Genomic DNA, 22,727 nt, shown 5'->3' on the forward strand with positions numbered 1-22,727 from the left:
AGAGAGGGGTGGTAATTTTATTTTTAGTTACGCAACAACAATCTCGACTTTTGTTTGCACCTCAGTAACTCGTTTCCTACTTTATAATAACAAAAGGAGTTACTTTTGTCAAATAAAACATGATTCACAACATGATTCGTTCCAGATTATTCTGAAGTTCGAAGAGAAATACCCGTAGCTGTACATTATGTACTGAATGGAACCAGGTCATTAAATATTCACAGGAGCTCAGAGAGGGCCTCGGAAGAGAGACACGACCGAGCACGCTTAGCGTGAACCCCGTCTGTTCTCTCATCAGCAATCAGCTCACGATTCGATCTCGTCCATCTGAATTGCAATTCTAGTACAAATTGTACCTGTAATGTCTCACTGCATGGGTCTACTAAGCACTACCTGACTTCCTCGGGTAGATGCTGCTCGGATCGTACATAGAGGGTCCCAATAATACATTATTGTACTATCGATATGTCATTTCACGTGACGGAAATAGGAATGTGTTATGACGTTTGACTGAAGATGCCGCTACCATAACACTGCATTCAGCCTGGATGATGCGTTGTTTGCCGTTTCCATCAATATAAAGCCAGGAATCACATACATCCATCATTGCGGGGAGATGTTCGTTCTGACTGGTCACTGCCCTTTGTTTGCTCTTTCGACAACAGTGAGTGTGTTACATAATAGATCGCACAACTGTGGTATTTTGCCCTGAGATCGTGCCAGCTGAACTCGGATATTTGTCGAAGGCTTGATCTTGTTTCGCTATGTTGCAGCCTAGATGATAGCAGGAAGCTGTAGGAACAAAGTCACGACTGTGTCTACGGATCAGACCTCCACTACGTTTCGTTGCAGTTGAGTGTAGCTCTCGCAGCTCTCGTTCTGGATAATCATTCGTCATACTAGCAGATAAAGAGCAAAACAGAAAACCATGGTACGCTCGTTGATCAGGGATCTTGAGGAATCCTTTGATTCCCAAAAGCAGCTGGTGTGGTTCCATCATAACTGGTGGCTGGCCTTTGTGTTTTCTGGCATGTACTTCATCGGTGTCTTCAGCGGTCGAGCATGGATGGAGAGTCGGCCCAAATTCGACCTCCGGCGTACTCTCGCTGCCTGGTCCGCCGGGCTAGCGCTGTTCAGCATCCTCGGCGCTGTGGTCACCATTCAGGATTTTGTGGGCTACGTGGCCAAGGTCGGCTGGCACAGCTCTGTGTGCGACGCCACCATCTTCGACGGCAAAATCGGGTTCTGGGTGTGGCTCTTCATCCTCAGCAAAGTTCCCGAGCTCGGCGACACGGTGTTTATCGTCTTACGGAAACAGAAACTAATGTTTCTACACTGGTACCACCACATCACCGTCCTCCTGTACGCCTGGTACTCCTACCGAGATCACATAGCACCAGCACGGTATTTCATCACCGCTAATTTCACCGTACATGCTGTCATGTACAGTTACTACGCCTTACGAGCCTCGGGGATCTTGAAAATCCCGCGTCAAGTAAACGTTACGATCACGCTGATGCAGCTCATCCAGATGGTGATTGGCTGCGTCGTAAACATCTACGCTCTGCTCCAGCTTCAAGCAGGGAGAAAGTGCGACACCAATATGAGAAACATTGCTTGGTCCCTCATTATGTACTTCAGTTACTTTGTCCTTTTCGCCCAGTTTTTCTACGACGCATACATCCGCAAACCGGTTAAATCCAAGGAACCCTCAAGTTCTGCGATTGCGAATGGAGGCAGGAAGAACAACAGTTCTGTGAAGATCGATTAATACAGTCAAACTCGGATACCTCGAAGTCGTCGGGACTGAAGAAATTGGTTCGAGGTACGCGAATTTCGAGGTACGCGTACGTCGAATTTTCTTCGACTTATCCGATTTTTGTCGATGTTCAACATGGTATCTGTTACAGTGCCTACCGATTGTTTGTATGCTTGTCAATTGGATTTGAATCAACTTTAATATGAATGAATTGAATGAAAATCGATGTTCTTCTTTCATCAGTGTTTTCTGGTGAACAATTAAATGACTTAAATCACCATAAAAACAAAAAGAAAATACCGGTACGTAATCGAGCGCAAGACAGGGTTGCAGAACATGCGTGCTGAATGTACATTGTCGCGTCGGCGTAGGTACCCCCTCGATCACTATTCGTTTTTCCTCCTTTTCTCTCTCTAAGTCATCATCTCGTACACAATATCCAACACAAGAATCAGTCTTAGCTTTGCAAACTATTAAAATTTCGCACAACTATGGGTGTACATGTAGCTCACCAAGACTGTGTAGAGCTACAGGGAGCGACGGCAATGTCGCACCGCTACGCACCGGTCTTCCATGTGTCTACCAGCAGCACTCACAGTCAGCAGGCGATACCGTTAATCATTTCCAAATGTAAAAGCAACGATCAGTTATTTATTTTAGTATCATACGGAGCGGAATATTACTGTTATTCATTTCTAAATTTCCAAGCAAACATCCGACATTCGTTTTACTACCATACGGAGCCCAATATTACTGCTGTCCACTTCCAAAAGTGAAATGAATTATCTGACAATCATTTTATCATCGAATGGAGCTGAATGTTACTGTTATTAATTTCGAAATGTATAATAGCAAATATCCGACATTTATTTTAGCATCGTATGGAGCAGAATGTTACTGCTATTCACTTCCAAATGTAAAAGCAATCATGACTGTGATATTTATTTTGGAATCTTCCGCAGCCGAATGTTCTTGCTATTTACTTTCGAAAGTAAAAGCAAACATCCGACATTTATTTAATCATCGTACGGAGTTGAATGTTATTGTTATTCATTTCCGAACGTAAAAGGAATCATTCGACATTCATTTTAGCCTATCCCGGAGCCCAATGTTATCGCTATGTACTTTCGAACGTAAAAGCAAACATCCGGCATTCATATATTATCATCGTACGGAGTTGAATATTATTATTTATTTCCGAACGTCAAAGCAAACATTCGAAATTTATTTTAGCATCTTCCGGAGCCGAATGTCATTGCTATTTATTTTCGAATATAAAAGCAAACATCATACGGAGTTGAATACTATTGTTATTCATTTCCGAACGTCTAAGGGATCGTTCGACATTTATTTTTGTATCTTTCGGAGCCGAATGTTATCCTTGTTTATTTCCAAACGCAAAATCAAATATCTGACATTAATTTAAGCACCGTACAGAGATGAATCTTACCGTTATTAATTTCCAAAAGTATAAGCAAACATCCGACATTTATTTTAGTATCGTATGGAGTCGAATATTACTGTTATTCATTTCCAAAATCAAAAGCAATCATCCGACATTCATTGTAGCAACTTTCGGGGCCGATTGTTACCGCTGTTCATCTCCAAAAGTAAAGGCAAACATCCGACTTTTTTTTTGGTGGCCCGACGTGCGTTTTGGTGGCCTCGGGCCACTGTAAGTGTCGAGCCCTGAATAAGTGCAGCACAGTACATTAAGGATGGGCTACTAGTGAGTGATATCGCTAGATCAGATTCCGGCTATGGCTTCTGAGGACAGTGCTATTGCTGTATAATCATAAACATTTACTGAAGAGGATTGTTCGCATTAAAAAAAAAAGAAGCGAAACAATCTTAGGGGGCCTTGACGATTGTGCTAGAAAAGAAAAGAAAAAAAATACCGAAAACTCGAAAAAGATTCAATTCAAAACAGGGGTAAAATACATGATGATTTCTTTCTTTCTTTTTTTTGTCTGAAAATCGTAAAGCGTATTATTCCGTTACTTCGAAATTTATCAAAATAAACTGTTGTTAAATCATATCTATACTATTCTTTATTATGCTAGGCCTATTCACTTCCAGATCATATACCACACTTATGCTTCATAATCGCATTGCTGGAAAAAAAAATATTCAGAGCTTGCGTTCTCGGGGAGAATTAATGAAACAAACTTCGTGAAAGGAAAAAAAAAACTAGCGGGAGATTGATGTTTGGACAGTGGACCTTGATTAATGCCAAAGATATAACTGTTAACACCTAAGCAGGTGCGCCACGACGGTTAAGAAATGTACGCGCACGGCATGACTATCACGATCGCAAATCAAAACAGAGCGTAGTGCTATTGTAAGCTCTCCATTTGCACGGCTGCTACAAGTATATGCATTCCGGGTACGTGTGTAGGTACAGTAGGTGTTGGAGATTTTCCTTGTCAGCTGTGTATCGGGTATTTGAGCGCACGATCGTTCTGGGGCTCAGAATATTTACAATCGAGTGTGAAAAGATTTGTGACATGTCTTTGCTGTCCACGCGCGCTTCATCGGTTATGCTGAGTGATGTTTGCAATTTCAATTCGAGCAACATGCTGGGAAAAACAATAAGTTAATTAAGATCGGGACATGAGATTTCCCTTCGAGGTAACCGAACTTCGAGTTAGTTTTTTTCGAGCTACGCGAATTTTAACACACGAAAACTCCATAGGAACAATCGGGACTTTCATTTTGCCTTCGAGGTAAGCGATATTCGGCTTATCCGAGTTCGAGGTATCCGAGTTTGACTGTAATCAAATTCTGTTGAATCAGTTTGTGCATGTTCTGTTTAAAACTACCGAAAAGAAAATACACTGATGTGTCTACCATGTGTATTGTAAGTACTGTATGTGAATATTATTTGAGATGACTCAATCGTTAAAGATCCTATATGAAGGGAATAAATGTTCGTAAAATTCGTTTGTAGATGAAATATATGTTGGTAATTGACCAATTATGCAAAAAGTTTGGCTCAAATCCCCGCAAGCATCTAGATATCCGCTATTTGCAAGTCCCAAACATCCCCCTCCCTCCCCCTCGAAAACCAGCCACAGTACGGGACTCCAAAAGTTGTGACGTCACGCCAGGGTAGTTAGAGCCACGGGCCCCGGATGCTCTGTAGAAAAGCATTTGGCATCGGGAAAGAATTTCTGTCAATTTTTTTTCAAAGTCTGAAATCTCTGCTATTTATACTTTTGACACCAACTCTTTACTGTTTGTCTACACTTAATAGTATTATCATGAACTGCTTCTTCTCAAACAATTATTTTGTATTACTATGATCTGCAACAAGCCCAAATTTCACACAATTATCACAATTTTCTCCTCATAGTTTTGGTGCGAAAGTAGATCCGGTCGGCCGTCGGTCGGTATGACGTATCACCTCGCAGCTCGTATCGTATGCTGATGCATTGTACGTACGTACGTGCGGTTCACATTTGTATCATCGTAACTTTTTCATAGCGGTTCGTTTCGAAATTTCGCGTCGATCAATTTTGAGCTTTCACTCCTTCCGAAAATGGCCGAGAACAGTGAGTTATCAGAGTGATCTTTTTATGGACTTTGAGGAGTACGTTAGTGAAGAGGAATGAAGCGACAAAAGCAGAGAAGGGGACGAGAATATAGACGAGGACGATGGAAGTTGGGAAGATGTAAGCTGGGGAGAGGACGATGGAGAAGTGGGAGAGCAAGGTGCTGTCGACGTCAATCCAGCCGGGGAAGCAGCGGCAGGGCCACGGGTGCCGCAACCCTATGAGCCGCTGCCTTTCGATGGAGATGGAATGGCAAACGACGGGGATGCTCCTCGTCTCGATTTTAGACATATTCATTAAGACATATTTCAAATTTCATGGCGAAATGATGTTTCTATCTTGAGAAATTTAACTTTGAAATCACAGCAATATCACCCCATTTTTTTACGAGCACGCATGAAAATGTGACCCAAATCATGTTTGCAAACAACGCCGAAAAGCTGCATTCGCGTGTGGATCTCCAGCGATCAGATAATGAGCGTACAGCGGTTAGAAAATACGCGTAACAAGCGCAGAAGCCACTCCCCCTATGTGTTGTCATACCCTGTGTGCGCTGCGTGCGTACGTACGTGCTCGGTATTCAGTTTACATTCGATTCACATGTACCGTATTGAGCGCCCTACAACACGTACGAACCCCGCGTATGTATGCAGGCGCAGCTAGCTAGCAGCAGCTAGGCAGCCCCGCCGGTAAAATTCGGGGAGCCGAGCGGACGAGAGAGCATCGCGATTGCAAGCCAGGGCAGCCGGCATGGCGAGCATGGTTACGTTCGCACTTTGGCTAAGCGGACATGATTGTATTCACAACCGACTTCTCGGCTTTATAGTGCCAGTGACTCGAGCATCGCGAGTGCACTTTCGAAATATAAATGCCATATAAATGAACAACGATAAGATCATAACCAATCCACAAGTAAACTAATAATAGTAGACAGAAATTTAGTCTGGTTGTTTTGCAAGACGTACGTGATTTGTGAGCGTGACTGTATCCGATATGTACAGTACAGGGTGCGTGCTATGCTGTGATGCGTGTTGTAGGCCTATAGGAGCTATCGCAAGCGACACCAGCCCAGTTTCCTGCCTCGATATGCACATCATACACAACACATACACACACACACGTAGTGACACACACACACAGAGGTAGCTCTTTGCTGGCAGCATCTGGCGTCCGCACCGTACCGCGCGCTGGCACGTACAGAGTCGCATCACTCGCGGATTAATCTTTTACGCGGGACGTTATTTTTCCAACCAAAATAAAACTAAAAAAGTCCTCTCAAAATTCTAAATTTTCTGAATATTATGTGATGTATCAAAAAATCGTTCACTAGAACATTTTTTTCTAATAATTCTTAAACAAATTAGAACATAAAATCCATCATAAGAGAGCGATATGACGCAATTTTAAAGCTTTGACAGCACTGCATTTGCGTGGACATAAGAGGGAATACCCTTACGTGACATCATAATCTAGGGGTCTTGACTCAACGGGGAATAAGGCTTCGATATTTTGACGAAATTTGAACGCATATTCCTCAAAAACCAACCTTTTTAGGGGTTTGAAAGATGTGAGATAGGAAAGTATGGTTAATAAGCCTTTCAAAAACACAAACAGTCCAGTTTTTGGCGATCGGCTTCTTATGTGAACTTTAAGACTCCAGCTTTTTTAATGTGAATGCATTTCAAAACTTGAGCAATGTATCCTTAAGTAGATATAGATCTAGTAGTATATAGACAGTCTATTCTATTTCATAGGATTCGTTTCGTACGTTGCAAATGATATTGTTTACCGATTAGTATTGTGAGAAGAGGATATTAAAGCTATAAAAAAAAACTAACTAAAGCTCTAACCAGCATGCAGACAGAAACTGCAGTTCCGCGCCACATTTAGTTGACTGGCTTGAATAGAGCAAAATCTGACAAAGAAATGATATCAAAATCGGACTTTTTGTTTTATGGTATACACTTTATTGCAACTTCAACTCCTTCCTCGTGTAAGTGTCATTATTGTTCAATTTTTGAATTTTTGCAATTTAACATCTCATGCGAAGACATCTCATGCGAAGGACAAAACGTCTTCTTTTGATTCTATGTGAAAATAGAAATAAAAATCAGTGAGCAAATTATGACTGGTGACGGACAATGCGTGAAGGCATGGTATCATTATACCGCTACGTCATCTAACTTTGAATAGAAGCTCATGTAGTACGACTACTGATATGACTTTTTGGTGAATTTTACGTGTATCAAATCATCAGGGACTTTATCAAAGTGTGATGATCCTTCAGTATTCACCGACCATCAATACAACTTGTATCATTTACAACGCCAATAAAGCGCCTAAATTTATGTTGTAAAGGCACACCACTTCCAACACACCATGCACATGTCTCCGTTGACAGCATTCATGCTCGAATTCCTGTTAAACATCTGAACAGCCCCATGACGTCTAGAAAATTAATGTTCAATCACTTTATTAAAGGGGAAACACGTACAGGAAATACACTGTATAGTCAGTGGAGTGCACCATGAGTGAGTGCATGCAGTCATATCAGTAGAGAACAACACAGAACGTTTCACGAAAATATGACAATCCGTTCAAAGTTATGAATTTCGCTTCAAGAAAAAAAAAAAAGTTATCAATTCGTTTCGCTGCCGCCATTGCCGGATGAATGGACTAACAGTTTGTGATGTCCCTGCAGAATAACGATATGGAAAACTATGTCTGAGAGATTTCCACAAAATTTCATTATAATATTTTTTTTTCTACCGTTTAGAAAGCAGGGGTAATACTAATGTTTACTGTGCTTGATATGTATCAACAACATGTCAAAGGAACGTGCACTGTTCATAAAATCAAGTTTTATGAAATTCTCTTACTACTACAGGCTGTATTATTCTGCAGTCAGTGTCACACCCTGGTGATGTTGTAACCTTTTCATCCAGCGGCAGTGTCACTAAATCTTTAAACATGTGACTTATAATATGTGAACGGATTATCATATTTTCCTGAATCTTTCACTAATGTTTTCTTCAATACACTGTACTGCTGTATTCGCTCAATCCACATGTACATTTTGGGAAACTTCCCCTTGCCATGATTTTAGTTATTCAGTTATTGTAACCATATGCTGCTTTGAATAACGACGGCAAAACGTGCAACGTTGTAAGTCCATGCAATGCCATCACGGTGAAAGTGCAAGATTTTGCTTTCTGTTATTTTGGCTATTGAACATTTATGGATTTTTGTTTTAAATGCTGTTTTTGGAAAAAGAATTCGTAAGTCTTTTAACCACTCAAAAAGAAGAAAAATTGAATTACCTCCATTTTTTCAGCATAGGATTCCTCTCCCCTTATTTTTTCGTGTATACTGTCAAAATTAATGCATTCCGACTCCTCTTAGTACTCTCCATAGTGGTACAGTTGTATTTTCGATGACTAAGTTTACATCGGATATAAAGTAGTACACTTGTAATACACTGCAACGCGGTGATCATGTGGAATGTTAAACTCCATTGGTCTTAGTCCCGAGAGCACAGTCTACAGCATGTTTTGGGATCAAATTCCAACACATTCTCATAGTAAATGCATTAACATTCCATGTTATATTGTGAAATTTCGACTGAATGCGAATGAAAACGTGAAATTTGATGTGATAATTTTCAAGGCGGTAATCTTATTAATGACAATTTCACGTTGGACGTACTAACGTGTTTGTAGTTAAGCGTATGTTTGTATTATCATTTCCTTCTTTCAAACGGTGTGTGCAGTTCATTAATGATCACTTTCATTATTGTTACTTGAGTCTAGAAATAAATGTTTCGCACATGAATACTTTGTGATTCATTATAAAAGTCAGTTAAGTCTTGTAAGCATCCCGTCTGGTTAATCAATGTAATTTCACTTGCATACATTGAAAACATGAATAAAGACAACAACATAAAAAAACAAACAAACGAGAGAACGAACAAACAAACCAGTAAGGAACACATTTTGTGCTGTATACAAAATGTGATGGATGGATATTACGTTTTTGAGCTCGGTAAAAGAATATCACCCAGCTTGTTGGCGAGTCCAAATGAATGGCCTTAATGCATAGTAAAAAAAAACTCTAAAATTTTTACCGGTTTACATTTGACTTCTTCATTTTTTGCTGAAGTTGAATTCATGCATACATTGCACGAATGACCCAAAGTTTAAATCGATGCCTGCAAAGTTTACTTCGCAAGTTTGGCTTGAGTGGGGGGGGGGGGGTTCATTTACGATTTAACTGCTTCATAATGGTTTTTAGAGAGTCCCCTCCCCCCCCCCCCCCCCCCTCCCCCCACCATATTTTTTTTTTTTTTTTTTTTTGCAAAATGTATTTTCAATTGATTACATGCACTAACGTTTCTTCAAACGCGTGAGTTCACTCCCATATCTTTGGCAGTGCTTAGGCCAACAAGGGGAGTTTGGCATACACGTCGTTTCATGAGGGTGTGAATACTCATCCAGGGCCCATAATATCATAGCAACTCTTGCTGCAATTTGGCAATTGTCACGTTAATGACAAAATATATTGCTTCATGATTGTTTGTTACGAGAAGTTCCTGTTCTAACATATGTATTTTTTTTTTTTTTTTTTGGGGGGGGGGGTTAAATCAAATAGGACCTCGGGAGGCAAATTTCTATATGAATTCAGATCAGCGCTCGTAGTGTTTGTTGAAATAAGCCTAAACCCTCTGTGTGTGTGTGTGTGTGTGTGTGTGTGTGTGTGTGTGTGTGTCCACGCGTACATTAACTTCATTGTTTTTAGGGTCTACAGTGGCTCATTTTTTAATGTAAACGCATTTTGTATAATCCTGTATACAGTTGTAATACATACGGCACAGTGTAACATAAACATTATACAATGTATTTTGCCCAGACACTGCCAAAGATCGTCGCTTGTGCCCTTACCTTCTTTAAAATTCTGACCGAGAGGAGGGTATACGGTCAAGTTTTCTTCAAGTGTCTACATTTCAGAAAAAAAACCACTTCCTTATATTTCCGTAGATTTAACCCCCTAAAACACTACATGTACATAATGAATAGGGCCTGTGATAAGGGGACATTTCTGTTTTTGTTTGTGTGTTTGCTTGTTTTCTGAATGTATGGAGGTTATCGATGAGACACATAATGCAATGTTATCAAAGTCATAATGAAAGCATGTCGGTCAAAAATGTCTCAATTAAGATAGATTATAGATATAGTTGATGGCATATTCATGAAGCAAAGGGCAACAACAAGTTTTAGAGAGAAACGCGGTCAAACATCCAATTTGATAATTATTGTGTTATAAACTATAAGCATGTATTTCGACATAAAAGACGTAGGCCTACAAAATCATGTTACGATAACAATGACATTTTTTCATTTCCTTTTAACTTCTGTTCACGCGATATTCAAAGGATACGGGGATGACATAATAATACACTGTATTGGCACATTGATCTGGAAACATGCAATGAAATGAAATCGCATATATCTAGGCCAACTTCATCACATTATGTTATATACACGACCCTATTTTGTTGTTATAAACATAACTACATAACATAAAGATTGATTATACAAAAGTACTACATGTAGGCCTACTATACCTTAACAAATTCACAGCATCAGATCATACGCGTTTGAATTCAACTCGTTATAGCTTGACATCACCATTCAGAGGTTTCAGCCGATTTTAACATGTTTTCAAGATTACACTTTTATCATACTCTGACCGCAGACTGATATAATCTCAGTAAGATTTACACATGTATCAATAGCGACCTCTCCAGCACTCACAATAATGGGAAACATTGAGTGTGTATATTGTCTGTGGAGAGAGGGTGGAGAGGAAGTAGAATGGGGGTCAATGTGTCGCAACAGTAGCGGATGAGGGGGCACACCGGGGGCCCCCTTTAATTTTGGGTTTCTTTAAAGGTGATGGCTAGTAACTGATCAGTGGGAATCAGTGGGAATGCTGGAGGGTGATTGTTCCAATCTTTGTGGGATTCATTTTAAGAGTACATTATATATCTATTGTTGTGTGAAATTATTCGCTTCAGAATGGTCTCATATTCTAGTAATGTGCAGTTTAATGTTTCCACGGTAGCGTGCCATGTCAGTGACGGGACATTAATCTGCACATTACTTGAAAATGAGACCGTTCTGAAGCAAATAATTTTCACACAACAGTAGATATATAATGTACTCTTAAATGAATCCCACAAGGATTGGAACAATCATCCCTCAGCATTCCCACTGATTCCCACTGATCGGCTACTATGGCCATCCCCTTTAAATAAAAGAAATAAGAAAAAAAAAATGAAATGGGGCGCACTCGTTGCACGTGCCCTTTTAAAGAAAAATATCTTTGTCAGGCGATTGGAGGCCTATAGTGGCACCAGAAAATTGCGCTTAGACTGCTTTGCGCCCCTTCCACACCCCTCCCCCTTTGCGGAATTACTAGATCCGCCCCTGTACAATGTTAAAATCATTGAGACAACGAAGTCTGCGCAATGTGTTAACAAAACGAGAATTTCCCATTTGGAGATTATGGAGAGCTATATCAGCATCAGTTATTGATGAGGATGATTTCCTGTATAAATTAATACATCGTCTGCAGGCTGGAAATTAATTCTTTTCTTCACATCTGGAGGGACTGCAATTCTTTTTCTTTGTATCGGCACAGAGTCACATAATACTTAATTTTTAGTTATAAACAATTCTGCTTTTTTTCATTTTAAGTGGTTACTTGGAAGACTAATCCATCAGTATTCTCTCTACCCGACCTATAAACAATATAACAATTGGCGCAACGATATAGAGAACCCAAAACGAAGAAAATATGACAATCTTGCAAAACATGAAAACAACAGAGAGAAAATGATCACATTAACTCAGAGGATTAGACAATGTATGAAGTAATATTGCCCGTTACAATATAACATACTAGTACATTGTATCACTCTATCATACAGACTTCGTCACAGTGATAACAACATTATTATAACTTAACGCAGTGTGCTATACCTCTGACAAGCCAAAATAGTCTTTTAAACACGAAAAACAGCGGACCTTGTCGCTTGGAGGGGATGCTCCTTGTGCAATTGGCTTATGAACTGCGAGTATCTTCTTTACAAATGTTTCACCCCCACCCGTCGATGTTGTCTTTACATATACAGTGCACTCCAAACACTCAGTATGCAATACTTGGCAATACACACACAAGATATTAGAAAGGGGAAGGAAGAAGATCAGAGAATTAGGATGTACAACGTGTATACATTACATGTATTGGCAAATTTTCATTCAGTTTCTTGCGTGCTATTGACTACGATGGCAAGACTACGTAACAAATTTGTGGAGTTGGATACCTTATATTCACTAGTCTATATAGTCAAACATTATTAAGTATAGAGTTACATAGTGCACCACAGTGAAAACTGGCGGACACATTATTAAGATGTCTTTACTTCGTCTTATCTGCCAATAATAAAAGTGTGAAGTGCTGTCATATTTTTATGATTATAGGGCATATAGTTTAGAGGCAAAGTCCTAAGAGTGTTTAAGGTACATACACACTGATTTTCAATTGTTATTCTAATGACACATCATTACATACAGTGTATATACATGTAGTTCAATAGTATACCTTACGTACTAAGCGTGTATTAGCCATGATTTCGGCACACAACCCAGAAATGGCATGATATACAATGGAATATAAATAACGTCCGGCGATTCGACCGTGGAGACTGTAAAAGGAAAAAGAAGTTACTTAAAAATCAAGTAAGTTGAGTAAAACCTGCAAAAGCTGTATCTTATTAAAGATTACAAAACATAATGATACATGTAGATCACAAAACAGACGAAAACGACACCCACAAGTCTTAATTTAGTTTTTAGATAGAATGTCATTATGAGCTATGTATATAACCATTGTCCCTTGACGAGCTTATTAGAAAGGGTCTGCAAGCCGTCACTGACTTGCCTGCCCGACTAACGTCATCAGCTTATACCAGTCGTAAAGGTTCCATTATGTAATTATTTCTTTTGGCGCCGTCCAGTTTAGGCCTACGCCGTATAAGACAACTATAGTCCATAGCGACCCGGAATTATAGACGACATCATCAGGTCGATCTTTCCCGAAATGGGCTGTATACTAATTATAACTAAAGCCACTTTCAAAGCAAAGTTTAACTTCATGAGCACCTCTTGACCTCATGCCCAAAATTTCCTCTTATACATTATCATTGTCCATGCAGAGACGTATTTATCCAGGTTCAATAACACAGTGTTATTTTTTATACATTCAGTCAGGGTACGGAGAAAATAGTGCAATTTTGGCATTCTATGGTGACCTTAGATCCTTGACCTTTGACCTCATGACACAAAACGTCCAAAGGAAATCAATGTCAGGCAATGCGTGTATTAATGTAGAACCGAAGTTTCATGAAAATATCTCGAACCATTTTCGAGATATGACCCATAGCCCGAAACTTTCCCTCGAAAATTGTATGTGGTAATAGATGTATACACTGATTTCATGAGAATTCATTCAGGCATTGCAGTGATAAGAGGAATTAGTGAAATTTTGCGACTTGAACTTTGACCTTGAGCATGTGCGCTAAAAAGTGGATAGAAACACAGTTTTGTGTCTACTCGAACATAATTATATGTCAAGTTTCTTCTGGATATCTCACTAAGTTCTTAAGCTACGTCCCCCACAAAATCAACTACAGACAAATGGAAAGCATAAAAAAGTAAAACATTGTAAACGTGTTATGGGCTAAAGTTGCTTGCTCATGGAGCATATGGAGAGATCCACGACATGAAATGCTATCAAACGCAAATAATGAAAATATCAAACCACCCGTTACACATTTTTTCCATAACTTTATGGGATAATATTTTATTACACGTACTGGAATATCATGTGGAATGAACGTCACATGTGTTTGTATTGGCAATCTACTACTCAAATCTATAGGAGAGAAAAAAAAAGAATGAGACGCAATCATTCGATCACAAAATGATTACAAACTGAGGACAACACATTTGCCGTTGTCGTTTAGCACTGACGTTACTATACTAATAGATAACGTCAATGGTCAAAGATCACTTTTCCAAATACAACATGTCAGTTTATAGATACATGTATTATATCTCCTCTAGGTATTGTTGCATGCTCTTCCAGTCTTCATCACTCATCTCAAGACTTTTGTCGTCTGCTAGACTCCCACTGAAGACAATGAGCTGTGAAAGCTTAGACGCGGTTGGTTGGGTTTTCTGGAATCTTGTCATGAGTATCTTCCCGGCGTGTATGGGATACTTCATATCACACACTATCACTGCTACTCTTTTTTTTCCTGCAGAAACGAGGACACAAACAAATCATAAGGAATGAGATGTGGTAAGGGACACAATATATCAATCACTTTGCTTGTTTACTTATGTCTTTGACTATATTCATATTTTTCTTGTTCATGTCTTATTTCGATATCTATTTATGTCACTTTTTTTAATAGGGCAATCAGTCATTATCATCTTTCTCGTTATATGACCTATGCCTTAAAATTTCGTTATCCTCGAATATTGCCCCCTGTCTCGCGAGTGAAAGAAAGATAAAAACAAAGAAAACCTCAAGTGACTCTAGGACCCACCCACATTGCTTTACAGCCCGCGGTCACGCTTCTTCCTCTTGCAGGTATCTACCGTGGTCCAAAGCAAAACGGAAAAGATGGGCAAGTCCTCACAAATAAGTATTTATCACTAACAGAGATGATCGTAACTGGTCCTCGTTATCTGCCTCATGGTAAGTTCTTACTCGGTCTTCAGATTGCAAAATAGCACAGACCCCCACACGCTGTACTTCACTTTGCCTGTATTAATCACTTTCAAACTGAACATTTAATGAAAATGCATAACTCACGAAGACATCGTCTGTTGAGAATGAGAAGGGCGTTAAGTGGTCTTGAACACTATAGGTTTTGTGGCAACTTAACGCCCTTATCATTCTCAACCGACGACATCATCATGCTGATAATTCATTGTAAAGAATGTAAATCGAATTCCTCACAATATTTTTTTTTTGTCAGACAATGCAACATGCTCTCTGGATTAAAATGGCGCATTCATAAAGAAGCCATTCCCTGCAAAGAAACAACGGATTACCGAAAAAGTTGGAGCAGTACTGTAGGTATTTGTCGTAGAGAGCACCGTCCAGATTAGTAACGGTCAAGCCCCCGTTGTTGAAGGAGTGGCAGAGGACCATTCCGTGGCTGGGTAGAACCGTACTCGACTCAAACTCGAATTCGTCCAGTTGGATGTGGGGAAGCTTAAAAAAGCGAGCCTGAACTGCCTCTTGATTCGACTTGGTCGAAGAAAGTCTCGCGATCAACCCGGAGACCGATTCCTTCGAGGAAGATGTGCAGACATGGATGACCTTGGGACCACCTTGCCGTGCCGAAGCCGCCTCCTCGTCACTCCTCGAGTGCAGCGGAGCGCCGCTGGGTGCGTCTGATGCGATAAAGTAAAAAATAGAATTGGGAAAACTGAACTTCCCATCAGCGAAATAACAACAAAAGTGTTATAGCTATTGCTAAAACAAAAATAATTTCGGGTGAATAAAGTACTCAGTATGTGGCCGAGCTACTGAAATGTCGGTTTCTTATTCTTTTAATAGTTGGAGTTGATTTCAGCACACGGATTATATTGATAAGATATAGTCGCTTTAAAAAATATATATATAATACACATGATAATGAGTCACTTCACAAGTCCATGCGCGCTGTCGCATTTAGACCTACAGACTTGAAGTCAGGCGACATGTTGGCCCTTTCGTGTGTAAAAAAGTCTATTATTTTTGTCTCAAGGGCAAATGCTCGTAGAGCAAGTAAAGGTATACTCATCAGAGTAAAGACGTCTATGGGCTGGTTATCCAAGCAGGGAGGTGACGTCCCTGTTCCAAGCTAACCTGGGGCCCGTTTTATAAAACTTGTTATCAGTGACAACTGCCACATTTCCATGACAAATTTTCTCTCAGCCAATCAGATGCAAGGATTTCAATAGCTTGTCACATCTATGACAACTTGTCACTGATGACAAGTTTTATGAAACGGGCCCCTATGGGTATTCATGTCAAATCTCTGTCTTTAAAGTGGAATATAACAAATCTATTTGATCTCTTTCAAGTATCTCTTGCATGTCATAACCATCACATGAAGCAATGGATACTTTAACACGTCATGTGGAACGAATATTTGCAGACTCGAGATAAAAGTTTGAGCAGGCAATCAGTTAATGCAAAAAAAAAAAAAAATCGAAAATGAGAAGAATAGGCTCATTCTGTCTGAACTTGAATTTGAGCAAAGTTTCGGACAAAAAGTTTCGGACCACGGGGATTTTAAAAAAATGATGAGGAAATTAATTGTCATGCAAAGCGCAGTTTCATTTCTCTTATCTCTCTCTCGAGTCTCTCTCTCTCTCTCTCTCTCTCTCTCTCTCTCTCCAGATGAATATGGGGAGTCGGTCCTATGTAAATCTTCTTGTGTCATGTATTACGAAGTAATCAAAGTGTCTAGAGAACTGACTGAGGATTATTATGTAGGCGTACTACATAAAAAAAAATCATCATTATCAATACAACAAATCTTTAAAAATAGTTACACTCTATAATCCTAAAAACATGGAAATATTTGCTATTGCCCGAAATTGCTATCTTCAGGGTCAATGCCCTCAACAGAAATAAGACATGGAATGTATATATATATATATTTATATACATACATATATATATATATATATATATATATATATATATTTGTTTTTTTGGACACACTGCGTGCTTTTGAGTACTATCAATCACGGAGCAATCATTTTGTAACTCTCCAAGACCTTTCTCAAGTTTTTCTGTCCGCTGATGATTGAACTATACATTCATTCATTCCAATATTGATTCTCACAAAGACCTCTGATTTCTTGAGGACACGTTTCACGCGGAACCTGTCACCGGCTTACATGGATTACTAGCATGACTAGTAAGCTGATAAGTGTAAGCCGCAGGACTTTGTGCATTCCATGAATCCGCATAATTGAATTGAAATGAATTACTGAAACTGCACCGGTCCTACAAGCGAGACCCTGGGTATTGCATAGTTGATTTCTCATGTAGAGAGGAGAGCGTAATTACAGCAAAAGCTAAAACCATGACAAAGGGACGGACCGCTTTTCCTCACTTTACCTGTTCACAAAGTGTTTCAGTAATCTTTCTGCATTCGATGACTCCACATAGATGCTGTAAAGAAATTCCCCTTTATGAGTAACCCTCAGCATATATCTCTGTTCGTTTGCTTATTATACACATTTCACCTCATTACTTTGAACTTTGTTCATTACTATTCCTTTTTTTTTAAATATTAGCTTGACCAGGAATTCAGCAGCGAACCCCCCCCCCACCATAAAAAAAAAAATAAACAAGAAATCTAAGATGCGGAAATGATAGCTCTAGAAATGTTCTGAGCTCGAGTGATTCGAGCACACACACGAATAACGAGCTAGTACCCGAAGGGGAAGCCGATGTCGTCTTATCACTCGGTTCGTCGTCTTTGCGACGTGCCACATTATCAGTCGGTTCTTGATTTGAGGCTGGTCCCTCGTCTTGGATTGGGGTGGGTTGTGACGGCGAAATTTCAGTCAATGAGGTGGAAGTCTGTTGCTGTGTTGATTTTTCTGTTGATAATGGTAAAAATGAAAACCAGCATTCAAATTGAATGATTTTTTGTGTTTTTATCTGTGATATCCAATCAAGCTGAAATGAAGACAAAGCAGATGGAATCAAATGGTATCAATGAATCTAATGAACAAGTGACAAAAAAAAAAATCCTAGAAACAGAAGGAAGAAAACCTCGAGAATCTGCCCTTTAACAGAGTGACGTCGTTGTGGTCGTCTTCACATCAAGTGGTTTGTCGTCGTTACGACGTGCCTGATTAGTTGCTCTTATATTGAGGCTATTCCTTCATCTTGGAGTGAGGCGAGTTGTGGAGACGAAGCGTCAGGCGATATGTAGGAATTTCCTTGCTGAATTATTTTTTCTGTGGATACATTTTTCTTTTTAAAGATGCAACCCAAAATTTGAGTTTGAATATTTGTTATATGTGTATTAGCACCGCAACAACACGCACAGCGCAAAAACTGCGCATGTTATTTGTCTATCTCTCCTATCGGTGTTGTTGTTGGGGTTTTTTTTTCTAATCGGTCGAGACAATAAATTTGTCTAATATGTTGTTTCTTTGCCGAGTTTCAATAGAAACGGTTTGTTTCTGAACAGGCGCTGTAGTGAAGGTGCACTCGTAAAATCTTACTTTATCATGTCAGTAAACTTTTAGTCTTTTGAAGAGCATATGCCTCAAGGACTCGATACCAACAAGCTAGTAAGCAGCCTACCACCTTGATGCACCATTCCGTAAAACTCTTTTTGCTTACCCTGCGGAAATTTTGTCGCCTCGTAGATGAAGTTGGTGAGGCGATCCCAGTCCTCTTCCGCCACCTGACAAGCCCCGTCGAGCTTCCCAGAGAGAAGGACCAGCCCCGCAGTCTCGAATGTGGTTGGTTGCTGAAAACGGAAGCTCTTCATCCTGACCTGCCTTGTTGCGGCGCTATCGTCGAAATCGTGGGCGATAACGGCAATACTATTCTTACCTGTCGGGGAATGGAATTCGATTCGTCAAATTGCATTATCCCTCAAGGGATAAAACCGCTAATACTTCTTAAACTTTCAACTTTTAAATTCCGAATGTGTGACGACGATCGTCTAAAGGAGAATTTACTTCGACAATGGATTCAGTGAATGAAAAAAAAAAATCTATAGTATACTCATTAGCGAGTTGGAGGAAAATTTGACATTAACTTCCCAAATGTTTCCCACTCTTCCGTACCTAAGACGGCAAAATTTTGTTCGGTACACATAGTTTATGATAAAAATACAGGTATCATAATGATAATAACAATAATAACAAGGTCGTCTTCTTTTTCAAGGGTAACCTCTTCAGTGTTGCCACCGCTCTACCAGAGGACCCTGCCATTCTTATTACCCTAGCCTTGCCATGATACCCATTTATACACCTGGGTCGAGAGGGACGTGGTAGGTAAAAACAGGCAAAAAAAAAAAAGACAGTAAACGCTGAATCGGTCCACCGTTTAGGAGTCGGGAGTCTTATCTACTTGGCTACGACACCCCACAAATAAATTCAAGAAGAAATAAATAGATAATATGGTTTATCCCTGAGGAGGAATAGCAGAAAGCAGTCAAAGCAGTCATTCGCTTTTCGATTTGAATTCTTATCATGGCACTTCTGTGGCATATTGCAATGTTGTAGTCTTTTTACCATTGCTCATTGGGCTTTGACGGCATAAGGATTTAACCTAGCATAAAGTTGTTGTTGACTTTGTTTTAAATAGAAGCAGAAAAGAAAAAAAGGAAAATGGGACCCTATTACAAAATAATTTGCCCCAGACGTTGATACTAACATAAAATCACCTCATAACATTGGTCTTGCTATGGTCATAAGGAATCATAACTTTTAAATGAACTCTCCGATTTCCATCAAACTTCATTGATGTGTACTACTATATCTGCAGCCACTCCATATACCTTTAATATAATCGATGATTCCCCTTTTATTGATATCCTGAGAAATTGTCAAAGTGGAACACACCGCCACCTTCGATTATACCAAATGCGTTTGAAATGCCAAGGGATATTCCATCCAATTCAGACATTATTTCCATGTTTTATTGATGATATACTACAGAGATAGGTGAAGAACGCATGGATTGATAGTTGATAAACAGGTTGAAACAATAATGTGCATTACAATAATGTGATCGGTTGGATACACCATGATTTTTGTTGATACTTTTCTTAATCTGGTGACAACAGGACTAGGAATTGAAACAATAGAAGTGCGTTGATTTATGTACGTGGTACATAAACTTGATATGGCAGTGATTTATTATTTTTCCACTTACCAATTTCTTTCTCACAGTATGGCAAGAAGTCGTCGTAGAGGGAGTCTGGGACATCTGTGAGACCAAAGCGCCTGTTGTGGATGGAATGGCAGAGAATCATGAACTCGACCGGTTCTTCAAAGCGATAGTATTCCAGTCCACTATAGGGCAGCTCTAAGACACTCACAGAGCTGATTTTCTCGTTCTTCAACTCCTGTAATTCCTTCACAAGACCAGAAATTGTGGATTCTTGCAAAGACGTCATAATTGTTACTTTGATACTGCGGAATGCACGCTTCTCTGTTCCCTTTTTGTTGGTTATCTCTTTTTCATCGCTTGGTTTAGCATCGGTTTCATTTCTCACTTGATCATTTTTAGTCATCTTGTCGATACGCTCCGCCACTTTCGTCCCATCTCCATCCGCAGTTTTGTCCACACTTTCTGCTGAAGGCCCGTCTTCACTTGAGTCTTCCAGTTCTGCCTGTTCTCTATCTGCTAGCCTCCCGCTCGATTCGGTGTCGCGGACTCTTTCCACCAGTTGGCTTGTGTCTTCCCCTCTTTGAAGTTTTTCTTTACCGTTTGGTAGCTCTACATTCACCTGTTTTACCACGTGCACTTTATCTTTTGTACCTCCGCCTTCTCCAATTTGTTTGTGATTTTCATCCTTCACCGTAGCGGGATGATGATCTCCGTCTACTGATGTTGATGTTGATGGCTCAGTTCCTTCAAGTCTCCTTTCGTCATTATTTCCCCCTTGCTCATCTTCCTCTCCTCCTTCATTCTCTCCAGGACTCATCTTTTTGGAGTTCTCATCTTCTGCGACTTCACTCCCGCGGTCTTTATCTGAATCTTTCCCTTGCGTCGAGTTTGCCTTTTTGGTTACCTGTGTTTTGTCTAGGTTTTCTCCAGTGTTCTGTCCACTGTGTTCTGCTGTGCTTGTTTTGGCATCTAGCCCTTTAGCCTCACTGTCTGTGTTTGCTTCCTTCACGGGTTCACTCCCCTTCATATCCTTTTCGTCCTTCATTCCGTCGTGTTTTGCGTTTATCTCGCGCTTGACATCCTCCACGGTTGTGACATTTGATATTTTACCTTTGCTTTTCTCATCTGCTGATGCTGATGACTCTTGGTGAGAAAGCCCTATCTCGCACCTCCCGTTTCCTTTACGGATTTTCTCATCGCCCCGTTCTCCATCCCTTCCCCTTTGTTCCTTTTGCTTTCCACCCCCCTCATTTACTTCAGGACCTTTTATGACGTTACTCCCTTGGTCTTCTTCCTTTTTTCCACGCACTTCATCATTTCTTTTACTGTCGATATATAGTTCATTTGCACTCAGTTTTCCACTTGTATCGCTTTTCTTTGTTTTAGAATTACCTCTCACGATCGACTCAACTTGTGAAACAGCATGTTGGGATTTTTCGTTAAGCTGCTTCACAATTTCTGCTACGTTCTTATTCCCAGTGCTTCCTAATTCCTTGTTCCCCGACGGCTTTCCCACGTTGTCTACACAGCTGACTTTACTCGCTTGGCCTTCTTTCTCTTTCCCGCTCACTTCATCATTTCTTTTCCCATTGAATTTATGCTGTTTATTTGCTCTCGGTTTTTCACTTGTTTCGCTTCTGTTTGTTTCACGATTATTTCTTACGTTCGACTCATCATGTGATAACGTATGTCGGGATTGTGCGTTAAATTCTTTCACCCTTTCTGCTACGCTCTTACTGGCAATGCTGTCCATGTTGTCTACACAACTCCCGTTGTTCTCCTTGTCGGTCAGATTGTTTTCCCCATCCGCACACTGGGACGTATTACTTCGGTTGTCTTCACCGTCCCTGTCCATCTATGAAAACAAACAAATATCAATAAAAAGGGCCCAGCACTGCGAAAATAAAACTGAATGGTAATGAAAACACAATATCAAATGGGTTAGTAAAATACCGGAGAGTGATTGGCTAAACACAGTCACGTCATGGAGGTACATTCGTTACATGTTCGCCCATGGGCGAACATTCTTTGCGATGTTCTCCCATGGGAAAACATTTTCACGTAACAAAATTAATGACAGAAGGCCCAGGACCGCGCGCACAGTGAATTTGGCTCTGCGCGAGCGAGCGATCGAGTGCGTTGTGCTGGTGGGTGACGTTGACGTATTTGACTAACCCATAGGCCTATATAACAGATGATGACTTTTGCTGTCGGGAACATGTACCAAACGTTCCACCCTCAGGGTTTGAAATGCTATTTTTGGAGGCTATGAGTCCCTCGACTTCTTCTCGGGACTTACATATTGTATAACCTCCCTCAATAGCATTTCAAATCCTTCGGGTGGAACATTCGGTATTTTCCCTCCCCCGCCAGTCATCATAGTAATGTTGGCCATACATCAGATGGGTAAAGAGGAT

At 40.1% G+C, this 22,727-nt stretch overlaps 2 protein-coding genes across 2 annotated transcripts; one reads left to right on the top strand and one right to left on the bottom strand.

Moving 5' to 3' along the window:
- The first annotated feature begins 783 nt into the window (after positions 1 to 783).
- Positions 784 to 1,771, top strand: LOC139738069 (very long chain fatty acid elongase 6-like). Its single transcript, XM_071648730.1, has one exon. It carries the CDS (start codon positions 929 to 931, stop codon positions 1,769 to 1,771), a length of 843 nt encoding a protein of 280 aa, XP_071504831.1. The 5' UTR covers positions 784 to 928.
- Positions 1,772 to 11,511: 9,740 nt separating this feature from the next.
- On the bottom strand, positions 11,512 to 22,165 carry LOC139738070 (uncharacterized). Its single transcript, XM_071648732.1, has 5 exons — positions 20,353 to 22,165; positions 18,808 to 19,023; positions 17,886 to 18,053; positions 15,498 to 15,842; positions 11,512 to 14,692 (listed from the first exon to the last, which is right to left on the bottom strand). The coding sequence occupies exons 1-5, from the start codon at positions 22,163 to 22,165 to the stop codon at positions 14,484 to 14,486; spliced, it is 2,751 nt and encodes a 916-aa protein (XP_071504833.1). The 3' UTR covers positions 11,512 to 14,483.
- Between the last annotated feature and the right edge of the window lie 562 nt (positions 22,166 to 22,727).

The sequence above is a fragment of the Diadema antillarum genome, unplaced genomic scaffold (genome assembly GCF_040938485.1).
Source record: "Diadema antillarum isolate AM-2024a unplaced genomic scaffold, OU_Dant_1.0 seq00000720_RagTag, whole genome shotgun sequence".
NCBI lineage: Eukaryota > Metazoa > Echinodermata > Echinoidea > Diadematoida > Diadematidae > Diadema > Diadema antillarum.